This window comes from Astatotilapia calliptera, chromosome 17 (assembly GCF_900246225.1).
Source record: "Astatotilapia calliptera chromosome 17, fAstCal1.2, whole genome shotgun sequence".
Lineage (NCBI taxonomy): Eukaryota > Metazoa > Chordata > Actinopteri > Cichliformes > Cichlidae > Astatotilapia > Astatotilapia calliptera.
Window position 1 is genome coordinate 19,204,936 of NC_039318.1, and position 27,942 is coordinate 19,232,877.

At 40.7% G+C, this 27,942-nt stretch overlaps 1 protein-coding gene across 2 annotated transcripts; it reads right to left on the reverse strand.

Annotated features, from left to right (window-relative positions):
* Window positions 1–10: 10 nt before the first annotated feature.
* On the reverse strand, window positions 11–27,942 carry dyrk2 (dual-specificity tyrosine-(Y)-phosphorylation regulated kinase 2). 2 transcript variants are annotated; one of them, XM_026146684.1, is made up of 7 exons: window positions 27,819–27,942; window positions 10,395–10,498; window positions 4,932–5,274; window positions 4,655–4,818; window positions 3,692–4,081; window positions 3,517–3,607; window positions 11–2,913 (listed from the first exon to the last, which is right to left on the reverse strand). In XM_026146684.1, exons 1-7 carry the CDS (start codon window positions 27,856–27,858, stop codon window positions 2,279–2,281), a joined length of 1,767 nt encoding a protein of 588 aa, XP_026002469.1. In that variant the 5' UTR covers window positions 27,859–27,942; the 3' UTR covers window positions 11–2,278. The 2 variants fall into 2 exon arrangements, with proteins under 2 accessions (XP_026002469.1, XP_026002470.1); XM_026146685.1 differs by lacking the exon at window positions 27,819–27,942 and adding an exon at window positions 27,260–27,810.

The following is a 27,942-nucleotide window of genomic DNA, read 5'->3' on the forward strand; positions in this document are numbered from 1 at the left end:
GTAGTGTCTGTTTTTTTTTTTTTGTTTGTTTGTTTTTAAACAAGAGTTCCTTCTGAGCATCATCGTCCACTTCCTGCGTGCTACATTACATCACCAGGCTGATGGTGCACACAGCCAACTGTGGGCCAGCTTTTCTCCTAGTCGTCATCTTCCTAAGTTTTAGAGTGCGTTCAGATACAGCTCTGTGTGTGTGTGTGTGTGTGTGTGTGTGTGTGTGTGTGTGTGTGTGTGTGTGTGTGTGTGTGTGTGTGTGTAAAAGTATGCAGGGTTGAGGGAACAAGCTTTAGAAAAAACCCAAACAAACAAAAAGACCCTTTATACTGCGCACGCGCATACACGCACAAGTACATACATTCAGCTCACACACATTCAAGTATACAGTATAAACTGCACGTAATACATAGATTAGATTAATAAATATTAACGTGTCGCAAATAAATAAAAATCATCTCCCGTCCCATTATAAATTTTTCAATAATTAACTCTGATCCGTGTATCAGCAAATGTACTTCTTTTTGGATCTATATAATCAATAATCATTAAATTAATCTGTAATTTTACTGCGTCATTCAGGGCCAGATGCAGTGGCTCACTATGCTTAGGTCCCATTGGTATTCACCTTTAATCGCTCACTGACTGCCGCAAGTTTTAAAAAAAAAAGAAGAAAAAAAAAAGAAAAGGCTGAACTTTAGATGTTATTGCTCGATCCATTCTGACGTAGATGCTCCTTAACTATTCTTTGTTACTTTTTTAAAAGGGTATTCACTACATATCATGCTCCAAATGGCTCTAAAGGCTGTGGTTTAAAACAACCTCGCCATACTTTGAGAAAAACCAAATGGAGGAGCTTAGTAAACCTATGGTACTTTGAAAATCAAAGTTGCTTACACTCATTTTGTTGCACATGAGGATTTGTGTACAAGTTAATTTTAGATAAACTTTTTTTTCCTGGGCTCAGGTGATACGTCTACCGCGTAACGGTCAACAATCATCTTTTATTTTCTCTATACAATGACAAATTATTATTAAATACTATTTAAAATGGCTATTTAAGAAAATTCTTCACTGTCCCCTTTGGTTTACAACATTAAATGTATTTTTTTTTAATCCATGCTCTTTGCTGTGAGGTTTATAATGTTACTATTAAACCAGCTCCTCTCCCTCAAACCCCATTTCGTGCCCTCAGTGCTCAGTTTTGATTCATTACAAAAGGAAAAAACTGGTACTTGTTTACTTCAAACCTTCTTTTCAGGCATTATTTTATCCCCATCAAAAAACAAAGTGTAGATATTAAAAATCTTTTTCATTCTGTCTGTGCTTCGTAAGGCTGGGCAGTGAAGAGCTAACGAGCTATGGCTAAAAACCGGCTAAGGCTAGCCGCCAGACTGCCAAAAAAGGCAAACGTGGAGCCAGCTATAGCTAGCTGACAGATTTAAAATTTGTTAAGCTAACTGCTAGCCAGTCAAAAGGTAAATAGCTAGCAAAGGGACAGCTAAGAAACATGTAGCTGTCCAACAACAAACAGTGCCAGCTAGCAGTTAGCCAGCTGACAGGCACTATGCTAGCACGGTAAAAAAAAGGCTAGCTACACTGTAAAACAAAAGCTAACTAACAAAGTTAGCTACCTAGCAGGGAGTGGGTTCTGCTGGGCTTTTAACAAACACCACCAATCTACCCCTAACTAAAACCCAACAAACTTTTTTTTCCACTCTGACATAAAACAAAGACTAGAAAGCTAATCACTGCACAACTATACCTTTAGAATTAAAAGGATATATCAAACTTAACTGTCAGTTAACCTCATAAACCTCCTTCATAAGGCCCTACACTGTGTTTGGATATAACCTTGTAAGACTGAAGCTGTTAAATTGATTAATCAAACCAGCTAAAAAGATTCTGTACTAAAAACGCTTTAAAAACAGCCTTGTTCCCCCGTCAGCACCATGTTGTTGATGTGTTTGTGAGTTTGGAGCTACAGAGCGGTATAGTGAGTTCTGATTGTCTGAGTGGCGCTGCAGTCGGGTCCAAACAATGTGCGGTTACTTCGTGTCTCACTGCTCAAAATGTAAAACTGAGGATTTGAGGCATTCCTGAACGCAAGCAAGTTCATCTAACTGGGTTTTGTGCGGCGGAGTAGCCAATCCGCACATTTCCATGCCGTGTTTATTCTGAATGCACCCCAACAACGCTGAAAAACCAAACGTTTGTCAAACTGGACGAAACCATTTTATTCGGCTGGTTTGCCATCCTCCCTGCAGCGAGTGGGGTGCATTCACTCTCAGCTGACCAGTTTGGGCAGCACTGTCCTCGGCTGGATGTTTCCGTTGGCGTCCGTGATAGCTGCTAAGTTAGTCCTGGTTTTTGAGGAGGATGACGTGGTGGTGAGCTTTGAGATGGAGGTGATGGCGCCATCAGTAGTGGTCGTGCCACGTTTGGACGATGAGGTCTTTTCTCCAGCCGTGGTTCCTGACGGAGGCTTTGGAAGCCGCCTCCTCAGCCACGGGTGCCGAAGCGCATGACTGGGCGTGATCCTGAGTGCCGGGTCCCACTCTAGACACTGTTTGAGGAAGTCGATGAAGTGCACGTCATCGCAGCCCTTCAGCGCCGTGCTCCAGTCCTTACTGCCCGGGGGGCCGCGCATTTTTCCCCGCCGCGAGCGCCCGCTGTTCAGCACTGTGGTGCCATCGGGTAGCGTGGTCACGGTGCAGTACCGTGGGTAGCCTTTTGATGACACAAAGTTTTTCGCTCTCTTGGAGCCGTCAAGGAGCTTCTGAGTGGGCATTCCCAGGAGTTCGATGATGCAGGCAAGCTGGTCAGCTTCATCTTCGCCCGGCAGCAGGGGGTAACCAGTGAGCAGTTCGGCAAGGATACAGCCCAGAGACCACATGTCGATGGGCATCCCATACCTGGAGCCTGGAAGAGAAGAAAGAGGGTCACCATCAAATCCAGCCTGTGTCATTATTGGCTAGTCGGTCAAACAAAAAGTAAAGCAGTCACATTCAGGAAGTCCAAAGACCGTTTCCTGCGATGAACTGCTTTCAAGAGTTTCCTGAAACATCAGAATGCAAGTAATAATAACTATATCTATTATTAAATTGCAAAGATAACTTGATGCACATTAATTTTAAAGGGAAACGTTCGTTGTTGGTTTTTTTTGTTTTTTTAAGTCGCTGGTTGGTTCTCATTTAAAGTCAGAATAACAAGCTTTTATTCTGTACATTATCTTAAAAGTGAAAAAAAAAAAAACCTCTGCTGTCAGAGCTCAAAAGCGATGACTAGTTTGGTTAAAAACCTTTTTTTAAAAATTAAATACGTAATTTTATATATATTTTATTACTATTTATTTAAAATGTTTAAATCAGTTTCCCTAAATTCAGTCTTCTTCTATATTTTTAATATTATTTTTTATTTAATGGCTTTTATTCCTTTATTGAGTAACTTATAACGTGCCAGTTTATTTTGTCTTCCATATGCGAAAGGAAACGCTGCTCTCAGTTTTCTCAGTGTTTTTCTTACCCAGAATAACCTCCGGTGCTCTGTAGAACCTGGACTGGATGTAGGTGTAAACCCTCTGATGTTCATAACAGCTGGAACCAAAGTCTATGACCTGAGGAGAGAAAGAGAAGCAGTTTGAAAGGGTCTGTGAAGTGAAGAAAGGGGATTTTCCTCTGATTTGTTTACAGCAGCTGACCTTGATGCCGCTGCGTCCCTGCTGCTTCAGTAAAATGTTCTCGGGCTTGAGATCGCAGTGGATGATGCGATTCTTGTGCAGTGCATCCAGACACTGTAGGATGGAGTGGGCAAACTTCCTGACCAGCGGGAGGCTGAAGCCCTGAAACTTGTTCTTCTTGATGAGCTCGTACAGGTTCATGCTGAGGAGCTCGAAGGTCATGCAGATGTGGTTTCGGAAGGTGAAGTTCTCCAGCATGTGAATGACGTTCATGCTCGAATCCTTGTCCTGCTTCTTCAGGTGCTCCAGGATGCGGATCTCCTCCGCTGCCTGCCGGTGGAAGCGCTTCTCGTTGCGGACCATTTTCAGAGCCACATGTGTCTGAGTCTTGTGGTCAAAGGCCTTCACCACCTGCAGGAGGAAAAGGAAGAGCATGACGCCGTCATTAATCTTAGATTAGATATTCTTGATGTCAAAAAACAAAAAAACAAACAAAAAAAAAACAAAAAAAAAAAAACCCCAAAAAACCCCCACCAACTAAAGTCTCGGAATAGAGTATGCAAAGATATTTTTAATATTCATAGTTTTCCTGGTTCTATTCTACAACTGTTATTTCTCTATTAAAAAATTCATCTTAAAATTAAACATGAAGACTCATAACCTGATAACTAAAAGCTCCTTTTGTCGTGGCATTCCTTTATAAAGCAAACAAAGCTCAGCTGCTAAGCTGTGTAATAACCATCTCTACTGTCTTTGCTACAAACTACAACATCATCTGGAATCTTCTGCAGGCATTAAGGTTAAAAATTATTACCACAAAGACGCTAAAACTTGTCATCACTCTTAAAAAGTCAGGAACTAAACATAACCGCAAATAAAATTTAATAAAAAGTCAACAAAAATAATCTTAAAGAAAAAAAAAAAAGGAAAAAAAATTCAGAGACTAAAAAAAACAGGAAATTAGGGGGGGGTCAGCAGTCATACCTGTCCAAAGCTGCCCTTGCCGATGACCTTCAAGACTTCATAGCGATATGCGATGTGGTCATGTGGTACATGGATGTAAGACCCCTGATCATCGTCATAGCCCCCGTTGTTGGCTCCACCGAGGACCCCCTGCCTCTTCTTGGCATTCTGGCCAACAAAATACACTGAGGAGGAAGCAGATGATTGATCAGTTATTGGTGGTTCTCTCCTGTCAATACACCCGACCTCTAATCAATCAGAACGACCATCTGCAGGCGGAGTGGTTAGGGACACTCACCCTCGGGATAGCTGAACATCTCGTGTTGCTCGAATGACGAAATTTTGGACATGAACTGCTTCATGGCCTGCTCCGGGGTCATGGGGTTGACCTTCGGCTTGCTGTCCGTCGACTTGTTGGAGGCTGCGCTGCTCTGGCGGTGGTGGTGGGCAGGCTCTGACGTCGAGGTCTGCCGGTCTGGCAGCGGCAAGCCAGGTCGGGACGAGCTGATTGGAGCCAGCCCATTGGGCTGGGAGGTCAGCACCGGGCGTTTGTTGGTGTTCTCCTCATAGAGCTGAGTGACATGGCCCTGCGACTGCGATGACAGCTGGACGGCATCCGACATCGCAACTTTAGAGCCTCCCTGACCGAAAACAGAGGGAAATATTGGCTAAAAATAAGAGAGAGTCCTCTGCAAGTTGAGCCGAGGAAACCGAGGTTTATTTAAAAACAGTAACTAGCAGGTGGCCACTTTATGACCACTTATGTCGTCTTTGGTTTAAGTTTAGATTCTGGGACTTTATTTTTCTCCTTTTAATTATTCATTTTCTGATGCGTGTCATCCAAATATGGACCTGGACGTGCGCTCTCAGAGAAACGTGGATAATTAACACCCAGAAATGAGTGAATTAGACAAAAACTATTCCCGGAAAGATGAACTGTGTCCGGGAAATTATCCCCCTCTGATTAACAGGCGCCTCCGTCTCCGTCTCATTGTCTCCCTTTGTCTCCTGCTCACTGAGTCACTCCCCGTTGCTGTGGTGACCAGCACACCTGGGTCCTTTCAGATAACAGAGGTGCTTTCTCACACTCACACACACACACACACACACACACACACACACACACACACACACACGGCAGAGCGGCTTGGTTCAAAGACCTGGTGCTTAACACAAAAACACAGTAAGTGTGTGTTCTCGTGACCCGGCAGCTGAGGACACGGTGGCACAAACATGAGGATGAAAATCAGGAGATGAAACACTCACACAAACAGGTTTGTGTGTGTGTCTCAGCAGCTACAGTGACATATAAGATGACATGTGGCTCTGCTGACTCCTCCCTTACCTGACTACACCTCGACTCAGTCAGCCAAATGTTGCTTCTTTCCTTCAAGGATTTCCATTATTCATTAATCTGCAGATTATTTATTTTTATTATTAAACATACATAAAAAAGCTAGGTGTAATATTTCCATGTTTTTAAATGGTTTTATATAAGAGGGCTGGGAAATGAGTTCTTTCAGGTGAAAGGTTAGCCACTGGACACCCATCTTGAATTGTGTCCAGGTACATATTCAGGCAGTTATTTTGAAGAATAATCAACATTTCTGTTCATTTCAATCGTTACTGAGAAATAAAAACTGCCGGTACAGAATTATCAGTCAACTGTGATTAAAGAATTTGCCCCAATATAAGATTTTATTTCTTCCAGGGTTCACTTGTCGTTAGGTTGCCCTCATTAATATAATGCAATAAAATTCTTAATGTTTTTATATGCTGAGCTCTAATTTTATTTATTTTTTCTTTTGTGTACCATATTTTTCAGACCATAAGGCACACTGTATTTAAGGCACACTAATGCAGGTAAATTACTTGAGGCTGGAAGATCAGTTTCTGACAATTAATATTTGCTCCTTGATTAAACATGTGACTTTTTCCAAGTGATAAGAAGCCTCCGATTTGCCGTCCTGGACATCAATGTTAATGTCTGGTAAGAGATTCCACTGACGTGCCACAGGAAACGTCATTATCGTGTACAAAAGTGGCGATAAAATAAACAGAGCAAATAAATGATGCATTATTTCTTTTATAGCATTAGTCTTGTGTGTGCGTGTGTCTGCTCTTCACACCAGCCTATAAACCATTTAGCTGTTTAAAGCATCCTGGCACAGGAGGCTATTATTAGCCATGTGGCTGCAGCAGGCTGGTGCACAGAAGTGCTGCTTCTTGGCGCTAACAGTATGCTAACACGCCAACACCGACAGATGACTTCACCAGCTTATTTCTCCCAACGATGAGCCAAGATGAACGGGACAAAACCCTGAGCTGCAGAATCTGAATCAAACTCAAAAAAATCACGACCTGCACGAAGCTGCTGACCACAAAGGTCTGAGCAGAACATCTGCCGCTAATCTGTTCATCACTTTTTCTGTTATTCACCTGCTGATGACTATCAGAATAAAACCATGTACCTGAGGCACACTAGCAGACTTAATGTTTATAATTAAACTGGATCAGATTCACATTCTTCTTGGTAACAGCTTCACAGTTACGGTATTTATTTTAAAGTAGGCATTGGTGTAGGGCTGGGCGATATGGCCTAAAATTCATATTGCGATATAATTTGAAGCACGTGCGGTAACGATATATATCACGATATATTATTTTCTTCTGTATAACATATTTTCCACACTATAAGGCACACTTAAAATCCTTTAATTTCCTCAAAAATCGAGAGTGTGCCTTATGTATGAATGCTGGTTGTGCTTACTGATCTCGAACTGATTTTGGCGTGCAGAAATCTGTTAAAAAATGTTTTAGTACAACTTTGGTAAGCCGCACTGCTTGATGGATTGTCAGAGCATTACGGCTGCCGTAGTGAGGAGCTTCGCAGAGCAATCTGGGTCCAAAACTCCGTCCACTTCAGGTCCCAAAGCCAAACGAACACTAAGAGTTAAAAACGGTCTAAATTCTTTCATCTTTAATTAAATCATCAACGTTGCTGCTTTATCGGGTGTAACAATTAAGTTTTACATCCATGAAAACAGAATTTATTAAATTTAACGGAGTTAGAAGTTAACAGGAAGTTAGCTCGCTAGTTTCCACCTAAACATCTCATACCATGTTCTGACTGAGAGATTTTTGAAACTAATTAAAACGTACAGCTCTGCTACCACTTCCGACATAAATGAAGACAGAAAACTAAACAGCAGTGGCGTTTGCAGGGTTACTGAAGTTGGACTACCTGGTATATAATGTTGTGCTACGTGATTGCTAGCGACACAGCTATGTTAGCATAACATTAGCACAGTGAAGCTGGAGGATGAACGCTAACTTTTTTCCCCCACTCAATAAAAGTTAACGTGACAGATTCTGGTGGTCAGGGACAAATGCAATCGCATAGCAGAATGCTATACACGGGCCAAACTTCAGTCAGGAGAACAACTGAGATTATTCATCCACAATACGAGGTTAGTTATTAATATACTGCAACAACGCGGGAATAGAACAGCTGCGAGAGAATTCAACATTAATGAATCAATGTTACGGAAGTGGAGGAAGCGCAGTTTTTGGCTTTCCCCATATTTCAAAAGTGCTTCATCTCTTTACTATGACTGTCGCCCGCCATAATTTGCAGATGATAATGGTTTTAGCCGCGGTGTCACTACCCGATCCGTACCGGAAACCCGATCGGTACCCCGCATGCGCAAATCTTACGTCACTTCCTCTCTTTGCCAACATTGCGACATTCAATATATTTGAATGATACTGTTATCGCCCAGTTAGCTCCTAGCATTTCTCAACAGCTCTGCCTCCTTTTCGACTGCCCGGGACATTTAAACAATGGATAATCCGTATACAAAGAAATTCATGCTTTTCTCCTCAACAGAGAGCGTTCCCCGATTGAGCAACAGCGCCGTAAAATAAGAAGAATGGCGCCTAATTACAGAGTTAATAATGCAGACTTTGTAATATCTCACGTGTAGATTCATCAGCCAGATGAAGTGTTTACTGACAATTGACAGTGATAGCGGACATCATCATCACTATTCCAACAATCCTCTCCTCACAGACAAGCATAAACACACTCGACTATCACTAAATCAGATTTAACACACGTTTGTAATGACGATAATTCAGTTTATAATAGGGTTTATTCGCTCGGTCAGCAGGTGGCGGTATCCTCGTACACTGGGGAGTAAACTGCCATTAAACGAATAGAAGAAGAAGAAAACATCTGCACATGCGCGGTACGGATCGGGTAGACCCGATTTGTACGGTCAGACTTTACACATGCGCAGTAAGGATCGGAGAGTCCTGATCCGTAACTTTCTTTTTATTTTTCGTTTTTGTCTACATTGTACTGAAATGCTTCATTATTGCAAACATTTTAAGATATACTTGTTATTCTTAACATTTTAACAGATACTCTGACTCATAACTATCGTAAAACGCTACGACCGGAAGTAGAAACCTTTCACGCATGCGGGGTACCGATCGGGTTTCTGGTACGGATCGGGTGGTGACACGCTGCGATGCTTTCGACCAAAACAGGCACAGCTTGATGACATCATCAACATGCGCGATAGAGATTTTGACTATAACGCTCTATCGTTAGCCAAATTTATATCGTTTCTATCGTATATCGTTTATGTCGCCCACCCCTACATTGGTGTAGTTCATCCACTTCCTTTAATCTCCTGATTGGCAGCCTCCCACAAACAGAAGATCTGAACAGCAGGAGGAGAGTGGAGCTTCTATTCAGCTCAGCAGACTGCTCAATTTTAATTTTCATGTGTATTGTAAGGTAAAGAACCCCAATGGTCAGGTGACTGCCTGTGAGCAAGCACTCTGTGATGGTGGAAAGGAAGAACTCCCTATTAACAGGAAGACACTGTTGGAGGGGAAGCCATCAACCCCGATTTGTTGAGAGCGGAAAGAGAATAGGGAAGAAAAAAAAAAAAAAAAAAAAGGAGAACCACACAGTAAAAGAGGATATAAACTAGTCTGAGGTACTCAAATGACCTTATTAGTGACATTCCCTATTCGTGACATCACACAGAGCCAAGAGCAGATAAACAAATATAAAATAATTGCCCTTTAGGGATAAATAATGACTTTCTGATTCTGATAGAGCGATCTGAATGACTTCTGCATGCTACCATCGTTGTTCAAAACCTTGTTAGGCAGCTTTTTTTCAACTTTTTCTATCATCATTATTATCCTGCCCTTGCTCTGTGGTTCATCCTCTGTGCTGATAGACTACCGAGTCTCACCTGCGTTCACATAAAGCCAATTAGGGCGGCGCATGGCTTGCTCTCTCCCCTCGCTCCCTGACAGCCTGCTGCGTGCAGGGTTCATAGTCTTTTTCTTCTTCCGTTTGTTTTACCAGGCGGCTCTTTGAAAGCTTTTGTATAATAAGGGCTTCCTAGAACTGCAGCAACACTGTCACCTCAAACATTAAAAGTAGGTAAAGCATAATTGGCCTAGTTGGAAGAAAAATTTTGTATTTTGGTAAAAGAAAACACAGTTTGAGTACTAATTTCATCAAAGCACATTTACACAGTTTGTGAATTTTGGTTAAACCTAAATGAGCAAACTACTCACAGTTCATCTAAGTTTTAAAGATTCTGAGATCAAGAGGAAGAAGTCCAGATACTTAGGCATGATATCCGCTTTATGCTCTTCACATGTGTTATTTTGAACACAACAATGACAAAGAAGTGAAAATAATAAATGATAAAGCAGTGTGCAGCCATACCGTCAAATGATGGTGGTTACTGTTGCGAAGTGGGGGCAGGGCGGCAGGCGACGTGGCCTGAGAGCCGTTGTGACCGGGAGAGTAGACCGGCTCACCCGTTTTGCCTGAAAGAGTGAGAAAAGATGATTATATGACAGCTTTGTTATTGTCATGTGTGTTTTAATGCCTTTTACATCATAAAGACCAATGCCTGTGTTTCAACTAGTCCTGCTTGGACAACAAACAAACAAACAAAAAAAAAAAAAAAAAAAAAAAAAAAGAAAAGAAAAGAAAAAGAAAAGAAAATGCTTGGAAAAAAAAAAAAAGTTTCTTAATTTGAGTGTTTTAGCCTCAGGAGGAAGCCAAGATGGATTTTTTTTAAGTCATAGATGGGAAACCTGACGAGTTACACAACCTTTATTGGGCAGTATCACGAAAATGAAGACTAAAACTGTGGTTTTAAGAGGTTTTAGACCAACTCAGCACTGTGCTGTCTACGAAGATAAAATGAGCTGAATTCACACCATGGTGGAGGAATGGGAAGAATGGAAAAACCTCCAGTTATTCCAGCAGCACAGGAGCTACAGTTATTAACTAAATATCTTGAAACAATATCTGTAAACATTCTACAGACGCAGCTTCACATATGTGAAGATCTGCTGATTTTTATGCAGTTTTTGCAAGAAAAGTTAATCTGTAACTTTTCTTGCAAAAAACTGTCATAAAAATATCACCATTTACTTACTTATTTTTAAATCTGAATTAGCTTAGTATATCATTTTCAATTTTTACCTACTTAGACATGCTGATAAAACTGATAAAACTCAAACAGCTTAATGCCCCAGTTCTCAATTTTAAAGAAAGTTATCTGCATTTGATAAGAGCTGTACGAATAAACTTAACTCTTAATCTTCTTTTTTATTTCCTGGAACAAGAGAAATCTGACTCCACAGCTTTTTTCTGTGATGCTGTAGTCTTTGACCTTGTGTACATTTCCTGTTTGTATTGTACCATCTAATCACTGCACCAAAAACCCTTTTCACGCTGCCACAAGGTAACAAAGATGATGTTCTTCTGGTTTTTGCAGTTGAATTGCTGCGAGTAAACTGCTTCTAACATTTATTTTTATTTAATTGTTATCCAATTAGCTAATCACACAGCAGCACCCCAAAGCACTCAGACATGGTCAAGATGACCTGCTGAACTTCAATCAGGAAAGCAGTATTTACTCAAATAACCACTCGTTACAACCAAGGTATACAGAAGAGCATCTCTGAATGCAAAACACGTTGAAACTCGCAGCAGATGAGCTGCGGCAGCAGACCAGCTGCGGCAGCAGACCAGCAGATCTTTCGCATCCATTTCTTTAGATCCTGGGATGATTTGTTGCTTTTTGAGATCTTTTAGGCTACTTCACTTTATCATACAGGTTCTATTTAAGCAATTTAATAATTCAACAGATCTGGCAGAAATCAGACAATAAAAGTTAATTTATGACTTAGAGGGGGTAATTACTTTTTCACATGAGATGAGTTAGCTTTGGATATGTTTTTTTTTTCTTAATGAATGAAATAATCATTTAAAAACTGCATTTTGTATAGCGATCGAAAATGTGGCGTCATTTCCAGGGTAAAACCGCAAAGGATTGTGGGTACAAGTGGCTAGCGCGCACAGGCTTTTACAAGACAGCAGTCACACCGAGATAAACAGACACAAAAAATGGCAAGAAGCTGTTGTATTATTAACTGCTATAGCCAGTCGCATGACAGCCACTGGAAGCCAACGGGTAAAGCAATTTGGTTTTTATCGGATTCCTTCGTGGAAGAAAAATTGTTCAAGTCATGTTTCCGAAGTCACGAAGAGGCAACGGAGGGCTTGGATTGCGGGGTAAATCCCGAAATGCACGGTGGTACAAGAAATCCCTTTCACTGGAAAAAGCGACTGTCGCTGCCCCCTCTCTCTTCCAGTACTCCAGAGCGAAGATAGCCTTTTCGTCAAGTCTGTCTTTGTACGGACCTGCCGTGTTCTCCTTTCATTTTGTACATAACTGTTTTCAGAGCAAATAAAATGCAGGTAGGGATTAAAACCGCAGAATTAACGGTTACTGGTGCTGGAAATGCTATTTTTGTCCAAGATTAATTTGGTACCCGAAACATGTAAAGGTGACGAATGTGTAAAAACTTTGTGTTGACACATACACAAACATACACATGTGCCAAAAATAAACCTGTGGGAAACACTGCAGTCTGTACAGTACCATGTAAATACAGCATAAGAAAGCTTGAAGTGGCTGAAAGCTTAGCTACCAGTCCGCATGTAAACAGCTCATTGACCGTCCTGCTAAATGCCTTCAAATAGCTCTGGACTGGACTGACCCAAAGCAATCCTGTTCATTCTGGAGTCAGTCCTATAGAGTCTAAGGAGGATGAAGGTTTTAATTTAGCCTCGTAATCTCCAACACAGTGCCTACCTCTCTGCCTCTCCCTCTGCAGCTTCACCTTCTTTAATAGCAACATGACGACAGCAACACGATGCACGGGTCAGAGGTCACAGTGTCTTCTTAACTGAAGAGCCAAAAGTTTAAACAGCCGCTGGGTGATAAAGCATGTTGGACTTTAAACAAGACACTTATCAGCTTTTGCCGCTGTCAATGGTTCACGGCCCGACTCAGAGTGACGACGTGAAAAAGGAGAAGCAGGAAATCAAAACTCAGCAACCAGCAGAGTCTGTTAACTTAAGAACTGCCTCTGAGGGAGCAAAGCAGTCACTTTCACATCACTTTTAAAGGGGAACCAGTGATATAAACAAGAGCAGGCCAAACATTACCACATACTGATTGCACAGGGTTAATACGCAGATTTCAAACAGCTCTGACCTGAACCCCCGAAAACGGTGACAGGACTCCAAGGAGTTTAAAGGGAAAAGGTGTCTAACAACAGTCAAAGTTTTCAAGTCTTCTCTGCCACTTTGGGTCGTTCACGGGAAACGTAACTAATAAATGAAAACATAAAGCAACAAAGAGAAGTTCAGTGGCTGACTCTTCTCGCCTCCACACAGCCAATCAGGACTTTACGCTGTGAGCTTCAGATTGTGTTTCAGGAGGTTATAGACACAAATGCCTGCAGCACAGATGGACGTGGTACAGGATACTTCCATGTGCTACCTGGGAAATATCACATGTAGATGCTCAACTTTCTCAGGATAAAATATTTTTAAAGCCTCATTCTGAAGTAAAATCAGCATTTATCAGATTTCACAAGTAAAGTTGGTTTCAACAAAAACAGCCCAAACTCTGTTTTAGATGGCTGATCAGTAAGCTAACCCACCCATTATGTTGAGTCGTGCCTGTGAGCTTATTTCTGTAATAATTCAATCATCGGTGAATCAGAAAGCTCCAGATCATTAAAATATTTTCCGAACAGCTGGAAATGAAAATCAGAATCTTCCGCTGGCTCGTCATGGAAGCAATAAATGGATAAACAAAGAGGACCCTTGCAGGCCACCGTCCGGTGACTTTATGTGTCGGTGCAAGTTGAAGCAGGCAGATGGACCGTACTGCTGCTCTCCGCCTCTAATCCAAACTTAATCCCGCTAATGAGGATGACATGGAGGGTGAGGCAAAACCACATCGGCAAGCCCACAAGGCATGACGCAGGACGCCGAACAACTGCATGATGAAGTCGGAGACTGTGGACTAATTTTTGTTAGTCCAAAACTAAAACTTTTATGTCACACTGGGATTTTAAAAAGCCGCCATTTTTGCCTATTTGATTACATTTTATTGGAAAAAACTTTTAATCAGTTAGCCAGAAACACTGTAGTCAGATCAGGGCTCTAGACTAACTTTTTGCCACAGTTGCACTGTTGCGCCCAACTTTTTTTTTTTCCCCCCTTTCTTAGGTGCACCAGCACAAAAGTTAGGTGCAAACAAATTTTTCATCCGCATCGCTTAACACCGCAGCTTTACACATTCCTTTTTTTTTTTTTTTTTTTTTTTTTTTTAAATTGCTGTCCATACAGAGAATATTGATTTCTAAATGATTAATAATCTTGTCAACTAGGGCTGCCACAAATTATTATTTTGATAGTTGATTAGTCACCAATTATTTTTGCACTTAGTCGACTAATCAGATCATGCATCCATTGGACATAAAACGTACAGCTTATTGCACCAGCATGCATCTGCTCTTATATAACTATCATTAGTTTACAGCTTTAAGTGTTTAAGGTATGTGCTAACTAAAAATAAAGACAAGATGATGGTTTATTAAATTTTAATGACAACTGCAGATTGTTTCGGTGGAGTTTAATAAACTCAGCCGTCTGCTCCTTGCTATCTAAAATATAACTGGACAATGGGAAAGAGCTGGATGAAGAAATCACTGAGAAGGTGTGGTATGAAACATGGAAAGAACATAAGAATACAACTCAATCATTAAAGTGGAGAGAATTCATCTGGAAAAATCAAATTTGCTACTTTATTACACCTAAGATTAAAAATAAACAAACCAATATACAACAAATGGCCTGTATTTATATAGCGCTTTACTAGTCCCTAAGGACCCCAAAGCGCTTTACATATCCAGTCATCCACCCATTCACAAACACATTCACACACTGGTGATGGCAAGCTACATTGTAGCCACAGCCACCCTGGGGCGTACTGACAGAGGCGAGGCTGCCGGACACTGGCGCCACCGGGCCCTCTGACCACCACCAGTAGGCAACGGGTGAAGTGTCTTGCCCAAGGACACAACGACCGAGACTGTCCAAGCCGGGGCTCGAACCGGCAACCTTCCGATTACAAGGCGAACTCCCAACTCTTGAGCCACGATCGCCCCCAACAACAGTGTTGGAGGCTGTGTGGATGGGATGAACCAGACCATACACACATTTTCTGGAAATGCAGAAACATTAAAGGATCGTTACTTGGCTAAGATTCTCCTTTCAACAGCAAAGAAGGCCATCACCAAAAACTGGCTTAAGACAGAGACACCAGGAAAGAAGCAGTGGAGGACATTATGGAGATGGAGAACTTTACATATAAACTGAAACTGACGGAAGAACACTTTTTGAAGGACTGGGGGGAAATGGCTAACGTACAACAAAAAAAAAAAAAAAGCTGAATGAAGATGGACATACAAAAAAGAGGATTTGAAATGAATGATTGAAATGTTTGACACCGCAGGTAGGGTTGCACGATTTTGCATAAAATGAGAATCACGATTTTTTGGCTTAGAATTGAGATCACGATTCTCTCACGATTTTCTTTTCCAGTATAAATATTTATTGCACTTATTAACTGCACATCAACTCCATAACAGTTGAGACTGAACATAAAAACAATAAATAAACATTAAAAACAACAAATGTCTCACGTTTTTCTGTTGCTGCAAAATGTTGTACTGCTTGAAATCCCGTCTCCACCGTTGCTCGACACTGCGTGTATAGAGCAGGTAGTGCAACAAAATAATAGAAAAATAGTTGCTGGACGGCACTGTGTAGCGTTTGTCTAGGGTGTTGATCATTTTCCTAAATCCCTCGTTTTGCACAGTGTTGATGGGAGCCATATCTTTGGTCAGGTGATAAGTGATAGCCTCCGTAATTTCTTTGTGCCTGTGAAAGTTCGACCTGTATAGGGAAGCGCTGTATAAGGTTCCTGTTATTGATGTTTTGGTGGTTGACCGGGACGGATTTTCTCCTGTCACTTTCTCGTCATCCCTGACGTGCTCTCCGTTGTTTTTTCCCTGCTAATTTTAGCATCACACCACAGCTTCTGTATCACGTGGTATAAGGCTCCGCCCTTGTCATTTGTTGAGCAGGAAGAGTGAGCGCTTGTTTTCATGCAGATTACGTCCTGGATCAAAATGCGGTACAATCGTCGTCGTCTTTTTTTTTCTTTTTTTTTTTTTTTTTTAAATCGTCGTAATTTGGAAATGAGATCGCACATAAGTATGAATCGAGATCGCGATTTTCTAACGATTAATCATGCAGCCCTAACCGCAGGCATGTTTCCTTTTTTTTTTTCCAATTATCATTTTTGATAAGATAGTTTGTTCCTTCCCCCCCCCCCTCAAGTCTGTTGTCTGCTTGACGTTTATTCTGCTGTGTAAAAACTATAACTTTAATCTCAGCCAAACCGATTTACTCAGGAACAAATAAAATACTGAAAAAAGCCAAACAATAACATTTTTAAGTTATCTAAGTGACTTGTATATCATGTTTAACCTGAGTAGCGAAAGACGGCGGTGGGTTTGAAAACGATTTGCTGGGAGTCTGGTGTTCTCACCGGCTTTAGTGAGCCTTGAACCCCGGCTAGCCATCGAGCTGGTGGGTAACAGACGTTTTGAAAATATGCGGTGTCTTGATAAACTGAGCAGATATTTCAAGTTTACACAGCTACATCCTTGCCTCAAAATATGTTACACATTTATTTTGTGACCCAGAGAGAATAATAACAGTAATATTAAAACTAACTAGCAGCCGCCATAGTTGAAAATTGAGCAGGGCCACACTATGAATTCTGGGATAGGCTGGGCCACGAAGTATACACCCGACCCATCCTTCAAATCTGGGGAAATCAAGGGCACATTTGTGGGCCGCATTTGTCAGTCTTCGAATTTGGACCGTCTTCGTCGTGTCGCTGTAACGTAATCGGCCTACAAATGTGAGCACAGAAGGATGCGGTTCCTGAATTTGGACACAGCTACGATACCGGACACAGCTTCTTCTTCTGGGTTTAACGGCAGCTGGCATCCTTGTACATGCAGTGCTGCCATCTTCTGTTTCAGTCCGTTATTACACTCTTAAATCCTACTACTTATTCCTGTGTCTTTTGGGATCTTACAAAGCTTCAAACGACGCGTCGACTATTAGTATTCTATGATTTTGATAGTCGACGTAATCGTGACTAGTCGACTAATCGAGGCAGCCCTATTGTCAACACAAAGTTCTCCTGACTACAGTAGCTGTAATGCTCCAACAATCCATCAAGCGGTGCGGCTTCGTAGCTTACCAAAGTCATACTAAAACATTTTGACAGATTTTTGAGCGCCATGTACTACATAAAATCAGTTTGTGGTCAGTAAGCACAACCAAAATTCATACATAAAGCGCACTTTTGAGGAAATAAAAATATTTTAAGTGCGCCTTATAGTCCGAAAAATACAGTGCTGAAAAAGTTATTGTGCTTAAAGTGCTTCAGTGAGCTGAAATTTAAACTTCAAATATCTCAAGATATATAAAATAAACAGATAGTCCAAGTAAGATATTCAGTTCGAAGCTTTTGAGGCACTTTTAATTTTGACTATCTCTGATTGGTTTAGACCACGATATGGGCATAATGTGTGTCTGTTGTTGGCCACACAGAGACTTGCTGAGACTTTTCAATGATCAGAACATAGCATAAGCATAGCAAACAAAAGATCTCCGGTTCGATTATTGGTTACCTGTCATGAGTAAAACCCAATTAGCTTGCAGAAGTGTCCACAGTCTGAAAAAGTTCCAGTAAATGAACGAAGCTGCTGTTTGAAGCCAAAGATGCTAATAAACATGACATCCTCTCTGTTTGAGTCACAACAGCATTTGAGTAATGGCAAACATGCATGACGGTAGGTAACGTTACACTAAAAATACTTGAGGAATGCACCTTACTGTGGAGACAGAGGCGTCTGTCCCCGAAGCATCTCAAACTTTAACAACCTGTTCTGACTGACAGACCAGGCCCTATGGCAGACACAGCCAACCTGAAGAAATACATGCCAGGGCTACCCACGGCCTCCTGCTACAAGCAATTTGAACAAGCTCAAGGCATAATCACAAACAGAGAAAAGGAGCACAGTGGCCAAAGCTACGCTAACAACAAGAATGGACGGTCATACTAGCAGCTAAGATAGCAGGCAGCCACAAAAAACAGCTCAAAGTTTAATATTTGTTTCTTAGTGGAAAATGAAAGTGCTTTAATACTACTGTTATTGTTGACTTTTATCTAAGAAGACGCAGTACAACATGTAAAAGTGACAGATTCAGCCATATTTATCACATCTGGCTCATAAAATATAATAAACAGGAAATGAGCAAAAGCAAACAGCAACAACCAGGGATGACAGAAACTGTACAAAAACACATACAAGGCATTTCATCATGGAGAAACAACGGAGCAAAGAGAGCCCTTACTGCACATTATGACAGCATGTACACGGACAGAAATATACCTCACTGTGAAAACTGTTTTTTCTTGCATATAACCATTTTTGACATCCATCAAAGAGACTATGGATTTTACCCAAAGGAAAATCACCACGACTGTGATCACAAAACGACTTTTATTTTTACATACAGTTTAATTTACTGAAGCTTGAAATACATTTATAAATAAGAGGAAACATACGAGGAAAATGCACTGATGGTTACCCCATTTTTATAAGATGGATAGTGTTTTTCAGAGGTTCAGAGCAGATATTGTACAGCGATACTTTCTGAAGCCGACTTGGAAACAGTTTTAGTTTAGCTGCAATTCATTGCAATAAACTTTGCAAACATTTTTTCTTTTACTCTGAACGTGGACAATTAGATTTAATATTGAATGCCAGTGTATATTTGTTATCAGTGTCTGATTACTTATAATCCATGTCTCTGTCAGGCCTGAAAATACAGAAATCAGCTGACTCCTAATGTTTACTACAACTCTTACTTAACAAATTTGAAAGAAACTTAACCCTTTAAGACCTACCATAGAACCAAGTCCGCCAGAGCTTATATTATATTTTTACATGCTGTAGTGTCATTTTCGGGAGCATTTCAAGTTGATATACATCAATACAACCATTATAGCCCAAATTTTAATAATATGTCTGCATTAAGTCCATAGTAATTACATAAATTGCAAAAAAGTGCAATAAACTCCAAAAAAAAAATTGAAAATCGTTTTTTTTTTTTTTTTTTTTAAAACATACATTTCTAGTTAGAGAAATTTAAGGGGCTTATCCCTCAAAACTGTAAATAGGGCTGCTCAATTAATCGAATTTTAATCACGATTACGATCTGGACTTTCAACGATCATTAAAAATGACTGAGCCGATTATTAGCCCCTCCCTCATTTATCCGCGACACCTTAAAGGCCAGTCCGTGAAAATATTGTCGGGCATAAACCGGTCCGTGGCGCAAAAAAGGTTGGAGACTGCTGATTAAGAGGAGCCGAGGAAGATCTGAAAGCTAAGCAGAAACTATTTGGAGAGGAGAGTGACTGCCGTTGGTTGAAAAGAGAGGTAAAAAAAACTTCAGTGGTGTTGCACACTATTTTATATTATTTTTTAAAGTCATTGTTAACCCTTTAAAGCCGGTCAGAGCAGCACGCTCCGTTTTGTGTAACTATTTTTAAATCCCCATAGAACCTGAACCGTGTAAGCTAGCGCAATAATTTGTTTTGCATATGAAACCGGAGGAGTTGTACTTACATCTTATGCCATCAGCTTGTCCTCGGTCATGGTTTCCTTCCACATATAGCTTTGCAAAAATTGCATAAAAAGCGCTTGCAGGAACAAAAACATAATATTCCAGAAACACGCTTTGCCGATCCGATCAGCTGTTCGTAACACTTCCCACAGTGAAACAGACGTCAGTGTGAACTATTGCATGTCCGCCATTTCCTGGCCGAAACCGGAAGTGACGTCATCATAGGATTGTTTTTTCGTTTTTCCTGCAGTATATAAAAATTGGTGTATCTCCAAAATAAAACTATGAAGACACTCAAAATAAATTTCCTGTTGTAAACTATTTTTTGCAACTTTTTTGTATTTAAAGTTTTGAGGGATAAACCTCTTAAATTTCTTCAAGTAGAAATATATGTAAAACAACCAAAAACGATTTTCAATTTTTTTGTAGTTTATTGCACTTTTTTGCAATTAATGTAGTTACTATGGACTTAATGCATACATATTATTAAAATATGGGCTATAACAGTGGCATAGCAAATTGAAATGCTCCCAAAAATGGCACTATAACATGTAAAAAAAAACAATATAAGCTCTGGCGGACTTGGTTCTATAGTAGGTCTTAAAGGGTTAAATAAATATCGTCAAATAACCGCGATCTCAATTTCAGTGAAAATAATCGTGATTATCATTTTTGCCATAATCGAGCAGCCTTAACTGTAAATACAAAAAAGTTGCACAAAATAGTTTCCCACCACAGGAAATTTATTTTAAGTGTCTTCATAGTTTTATTTTTGAAATACACCAATTTTTATATACTGCAGGAAAAATGAAAATAAATATTACAATGCAAATTTGCAAAAAAACAGCATATGCATCAAAATAAACTATTTCCAGCAGTGCAATTTGAGCTCTAAGCATCCCAGAAATGACAAAGAAAGTCATAAAGTCAAACATAACTTTTAAAAACACCAGTATAGGCTTATGAGGCCCTGATGGTAAAATAAAAATACATTTCCGCGAAAGTGACATCACTTTCGGTTTCGGGCCAGGTAATGGCGGATAGGCGATAGTTCGGGCTGACGTCTGTTCCAACGTAGGAAGTGTTACGAACAGCTGATCGGATTGGCAAAGCGTGTTTCTGGAATATTATGATTTTGTTGTTGCAAGCGCTTTTTATGCAGTTTTTGCAAAGCTATGTGTGGAAGGGAACCGTGACCAAGGACAAGCTGATGGCATAAGATGTAAGTACAACTCCTCCGGTTTCATATGCAAAAAAAATGTTTGCGTTAGCTTACGTGGTTGCAGTTCTACAGGGATTTAAAAATAGTTACACAAAACGGAGCGTGCCCGCTCCGACCGGTTTTAAAGGGTTAAAGTCCTTGCTTCAGTCAGAAAAATAAAATTATCAGCCAATAAAAGCATTAAAAGCAGAGGTTAAATCTGCAGAGCAGCTCAGGCTCTAACTCAGACCATCCAGTGTCCTGCTGGGCTCTCAGCCCTTCATCAACTCTGCAGGGGCTCCTGCAACACGTACTGATAGTGTAACAGGGATCTGTACTGAAGGCGCACACAGCCTGCCTCGATGCGAGCCCGACAAATGCATGCTACCGGAGTGGAAAAGCAGCGCTCTGAATGCAAACTCAACACCGAGCTGGAAATGCCAGAGAGCCGGCAGGCATGCTCGGCATGCTGCTCAACCGGTCGAGTGGGAAAGTCAGCGCTGTGACGCTCAGCAATGTCACAAGCCAGCAGAGGTGCTGGAGATATAAAAGATGTGGGTAAAAAAAAAACTACGAAGCTCCCAAAGTCACAGCATGCTGTCCCTCACAGGGTCCTGTAGATGACTCACTGATATTTAGTTGAACTTCTACACTATTCCCTACTTTTAACACTGTAAAAATAGTGAGTGAAGTATCATAAAAAAAATTTTTTTAAAAACAGACGCCCATGGCTGGGTGTTAATGACACCCAAATTTAGCAGCACATACAGCTGTGGAGTCAAAGTCCCTCAGTTTTGAAGCTGCCGATTGGCTGTTAGGACTCTGGTTGGGCAATCCACTAATGTAGAGGTGTCAAACATGCAGCCCGGGGACCAAAAGTGCTCAGCCAAATGGTCCAACAGAACCTGGGTGGCTTTACAAAGTGTAAAAATTGCAGTAAAGCCATTAATTACTTGTATGTTTTTATCAACACATGCTGCTGTTCCTTTGGTGGTGTGCTAACATTACTATGCAGGAGGGTAAACAAACTGTTTCAGTCATGAAGATGTAAACTGACTTGTACTGCTGCTGTTCAGTCACACATGTGAAGACTTTTCAAACTGTAATTCATCCAAACTCTACTTTTAAAGAGCAGCGGTTAAACCAAGAGCTGGACTAAAGCATCAACCTATCGCCTCAGGAGGCAGGTATGTGCTGGGTATTCATGTTTCTGTTTAATTATGGAAATCGGATGCCGTCATCATACTTATTCAGGCTGCCTCGCCTTTTTTACTTTTCACTTCCCTTTCAGCAGCATCTTTTTATTTTAAAGCCACAAATTCTGCCACATTTTCACTGTTTGGACTTTGAAACCTGATTTCTGGGTAAAATCACCAAGAAAATTAATATCAGAAAATTCACAATTTCACCTATTTTTGCCCTTTAGAAGTCAAAACTAGTCACTTTATGGCACAGACACTCAGATACATGAAGATAAAGACAGGGAAACTGGGAAAACTCGTGTTAAGAAACAAGAATTAAGCAGTAGTGCATTCAAATGGAAAACAAGAACAAATCAGCCCGATGACATCCAAACCTTTCCATTTCAGAATCACTGTTAATTAGCAGCAGCTGGTAAAAACCCACATTAACGAGGTTTGTCGATCTATCTGCGAGAGTGATGATCAGCACTACTTGTAAACAAGCAGCTGTGATGTTTTCAAAGACAGAAACTCTCTGAATGTGGGTATTCTGATAACCAGGCACCATCTGCTTTGACACAGATAACCGAGACAGTTGCAAACTCCGCCCTCCTCTCAAAAGCACCTTTTAAAACCCCGTGTGCTGCTGCAGCAGAGCCAGTTTAACAGACATTTGTCAGCACGCAGCGTCAACACTACGACATCCACCCCATGCTTGTTGGTGTACAGTGAGAAACTGGGACACAGATCTGGAAACAGTGCATGAACTGGCACAAACTGCCAGCACACAGCAGGAAACAGACTCTGATTCAAGCAGCTAATGAACTGATTATAAAGCAGGTGGTTAGACGAGGATGAGGGATGAGCAGGGAAAGCTTGCTACAAGTCTGACAGTTTAAATGACAAAAACAGGACTGTGATCACAGAGTAATTATACTCTGTATCAGTCACTGTTTAAACTTCATTACTGACAGCACATCGCTGGCTTTGAGCAAATGACAGCAATAATATCAGAGCTATGTTACATCTGGCTGCCTGCCTCTGTTTACATCACTGTAACTGAATACAGCAATGTGCAATCAAACTCAACTGCAATGTCTTAGTTCCTAAAGATAGCATAATACATTGCAAAGCATATACTTCATGCTACTACACATAACACCCTTACATTATCCACAAGACAAGCTTCAAATAAATTTGGCACAACTGCCTGACATACACCTTGCTGTATATATGAGGCCTAAAAAGGTTAAATTACCTGTTATTTATTTCATGAAGCACGTGATATTTCTTTTAAATATGTTTATTGTAGAATTAGAGTGAAGATGAGTTAACACTAGGGCTGGGCCATATTATACCGTTCACGGTAATACCGGTATAATGTTAGGCAACGATAGGAAAATGAAATATCGCGATAGAATGGGAGTAAAACGCGCATGCGCAGTGCCTTTGTTTTCATACGCACATGGCCGATTGTTGAGTGAAACAGATGAACCAGAATTGGTTTGTAAAAATGGTGCAACTTCCGTGATGTGGAACTGGTTTGGTGTTTGTCCGTCAGATACACAACAAAGCACATTTTTTTGCAGAACATGCAAGCAGCCGTCGTTATTGTCGTATTTGTCGGACTAAGATGCTCTTAAATCTGGGAGTAATCTGGGTCCTAAACTCCGTATACTTCAGGTCAAACAACACTGCAGCATCACTTAGAGTTAAAAACTGTCTAAATTCTTTCATCTTTAATAAAATGATCAGCATTGCTGCTTTACCAGGTGTAACTATAAAGTTTAACTTCCAGGCATCCATGAAAACAAAAGTTATTACATTTAACGGAGTTAGAAGTTAGCAGGAAGCTAGCGGAAGTTAGCTCGCTAGTTTCGCTAGTTACCTAAGCATGATATAGCATGTTCTGACTCAGAGATTTCTGAAAAAAATCAAACGTACAGCTCTGCTATCACTTCCAACATAAATGAAGACAGGAAACTAAACAGCAGTGACGTTTGTAGGGTTACTGAAGTTGGGCTAGCTGGTATATAATGATGTGCTACGTGATCGCTAGCGACACAGCTATGTTAGCATAACATAAACAGTGAAGCTGGAGGACGAACACTAACACTTTTCCACTTATAAAAGTTAACGTGAAGGTTCTTCATGGTTAGAGACAAATGCAATCGCATGGCAGGATGCTGTAAATGGACCAAACTTCAGTCAGGAGAACAACTGAGATAATCCATCCACAATACGAGGTTAGTCATTAATATACTGCAACAACATGGGAATAGAGCAGCTGCCAGAGAATTCAACATTAATGAATCAATGGTACAGAAGTGGAGGAAGCAAGAAGAATGAGTTTAATAAAGTTTGATTTATCTGACTGCTTTGTTTCGCTTAATGTGCCTTATAATCCCGTGCACCTTATGGTCCGAAAAATGCGTACTGCACACTGCAGTTTAATGTTGCAAAGCACCTCTTTTTAACTTCAGTGGATATTATACATGGTTCTGCTCAGGATATGTCAGCCCATTTCTACTGGAAATGCCTTTTGGTTAAACTTTCAGCAAGGAATTTGCATTTGCACTGTTACATTTTTATAAAGCTTTAATGTACATAAAAACCAGCTTCTTGTTTAAGTGAAAATAAATGGAAGGTTGTCTTTTTGCGCTAGTAATGTTGTGGAGTTGTATTTTGTCTCGCATCAATTATATCGTCGGTTATATCGTTATCGCAAATTTTCAAATATATATCGTGATAAATATTTTTGGCCATATCGCCCTGCTCTAGTTAACACAGTTTGAAATAAACTTGTGAAAAACAACTTAACAGTAACAATAGTTGGGTTGTTATGTAAAAACAAACAGAAACAGGCAGCACAACAAAACCTAGATATTATTACCAAAATGAGGTATATGCCAACACCAATCAAGGAAGTCAAAAGAACTACTACTACTGTGCCAAGTTAATAAGAGCAAATCTTGAAAACAAGAAATACTCGTTTCACCTTGCACAACACATCCCTACGTTATCCTCAGATGCCATAAGGACGTACATACATGCATGTGTATGTATACACATACATGTGTATATATAGCCTGTTTCAGTTTAAGCGTTGTTTTCAATAAATTGCATCCTCAAAAAAATGTTTTGTCTCACTCCCATTTCTTCTTGTTGAAGCTCTACTTGAAACCTTGTTAAGATCCAACAATGCAAAATACAAATCCCACCCAAGTGATCTTAAACTTTTGTCTGGGACTGTAGTTTGTGTATGTGATTCTACTCTTAAACAAGGGTTGTTTGAGACTGGTGTGACTGTTACTAATGCTCAAAAAATCCCACAAGGATTTTTTTGTTTTGTGCTACCAGTACGATAAAGAGTAAAAATAGTATGGTCCACAGTACACGACAGTAAACAACACAGTCAAAATAAAATTGCCACAGGTGACCAGTAAGGGCCTTATACTATGAGAGACTGCAGAAATTGTTCGATTTACAACACTGACAAAAAAAAACAAAACACGAAAAGTAAAAATGAAGTTAAAGGTGTAATTTTTACTTTAAAGGTAAACCTCCATTTACATTTTGTGTCGCACTTTTCAGCGTTTTAGCAGCTGGATGAAATTTGTACACAAGTCAATTCATTTCCACTGAAACTGTGACTGCAGCAATCACAAGTTTTTTGCACACTAGTCGGGGTCTTTTACCCTAGCAACAGGTGAGTTGCCAGGGGACCTACGTGACTGACTTTAGCGATCATTTTTCCAACGATTGCCATAAAAATCCACAAATTGCTCACAAAAATGATATTCATTTTCCACCTCACAACTGGGGTGATCGGGGACTTACTTGATCCCTTCCCTTAGTTATCACACATCTAGAATGGTGGATAAGTTAAGTCACATGGTTAGTGGTCAAGAGTCTCCAAAACCTCAATAAGCAAAACATAAAGCCTGTTTTCCAAAACCCAGTAACCCTGGTTATCACCTTGTCAACCAAGCTAGTTGCTGAATAGTTCCCTAGGTAACCCCTCCTGTGGCTACCATTAGCTTTTACATCCATGTGTGTATATTTAAGGCCCATTTTCACTAGCCAAGATTAGACTACCATTTTATATCACAGTGTGAATTGGTACCTCGCTAACCAGGCTAGCTAACAACTTCCTAGCTCAAATATAAACACATTTTCCATGAGCAAAAGTTAGAACTCCATTTAATATCATGATGCTAGCAAGCGCTAACATCAGCTAACAACTCATTAATATTTTTAAATGCCTTTTCAGCACCCTATTTAACAAGAAAGTAAATTGTACATATTATACATTTGCTCCAAAATAGGGTCACGTCCTTAAACAAACAAACAAACAAACAAACAAAAACAGCAACAAAGGTTTAAAGTAGTAGAGTATTAAAGTAGCTAACCAAGCTAACAATTTCCCAAGTCTGCCCCACATCCGGTTTCAAGAAAACATCTAAATGGGCCAAAGCTGTGGCTTCAAAACAGCAGACCAAAAACCAGCGGCTGTCTATATCCAACATGTCCAAAAGTCTATGAATACACCAGCCAAAAATAGCATCAGTGTAAATAAAGGAGTTTATGGCTAATAAAGCTTCAAAATAACCACTATGGCCAACCTTCAGGCTTCAAAACAACAGTCCACGCAGAAATGGATGGCTACGCCCTTTAATCTGTTTATACCATAAGTAATTTCTGCTGTGACTTCCTCACACTAACAGCATTAATGCAATGCTAATATACCAATCAGGCTCATCACGCAAAATGAAACTGCCTCCAACCATCAAAGTATTTATTGACATTAAGTGTATGATAAAAAAAAATAAAAATAAAACCAAGCACAATCGTCAAACCTCTGGAGAGAGAATTAATCTCGTATTAATGGTTCAAACACAGACGCCAGGAGTGTATGAAGAGCTTCCATGCTAGCACAAAGCCACTGAATCCTTATATGAATATAAAGGCAGAATATCAGCTGTAACGCTCAGCGTGAGGCTGTCAAGCTCCTTAAGATTTTAGGAAGTGATAGGAGGGGGAAACCATACCTTTAATGTGGAGCATACCAACTGACCTCTGACCGAAGATTTATTTCTGTCCGTGGAGCCGGAGGCCAAGAATTACCCGGCAACGGAAAACACGCAAAACACACAGAAACCAGCAAAGCTAACATCACACACAGGGCACCAGGAGAGCCAGGACACCGAGGAGTAGCACGGTGACAAAGGCAGCTTGACGGAGAGCAGAAGGAATAACCGAGCAAGAAGAGACTGTGGGAAAAGCTACTGCTGCTGTCACTTCTCATCTGTTTGCTAAAAATTAACCTGACGGACAGAGCTGATTTTCCTTCCTTCACTTCTCCCGCTGTCAGCCCAGCTAGCTCCCAGCTTTTATGCTTAATTTAAAGAGCAGAGACCGAAAAAGGCGAGCCTGGAGGGCTGCTCGTACTGGAGCCACTTAGCTAGCACAGTCCCCAGCCCTCCCCGCTCTGCTCCTCCGTGTCTCACTCACTACCTGCCGTTAAAGACAGCCAGAGAAACACTGGGGCATCTCCTCAACCGTGGCCCGGCTCAGGTGCCTTCTGTCGGATACAAAGGGTATGCTCACCCGTCGGAAGGACCGAGGTTACGGGCTTCTTGGTTAACATGGCGGCCGCTCCTCTCCTCTGGACTCAACTGTGCAGAACACCTCCTCTTCCTCCATTAGCCACCCCTCCTCTTCCTCCATTAGC

Coding starts and splice junctions, on each gene's coding strand:
- dyrk2 (XM_026146684.1), bottom strand. CDS start 27,858: ATGTTAACCAAGAAGCCCGTAACCTCGGTCCTTCCGACGG. Junction 5,275..10,394: donor GTAACCACCATCATTTGACG/GTATGGCTGCAC, acceptor GTTTTCGGTCAG/GGAGGCTCTAAAGTTGCGAT. Junction 2,914..3,516: donor AGCACCGGAGGTTATTCTGG/GTAAGAAAAACA, acceptor CTTCTCTTCCAG/GCTCCAGGTATGGGATGCCC.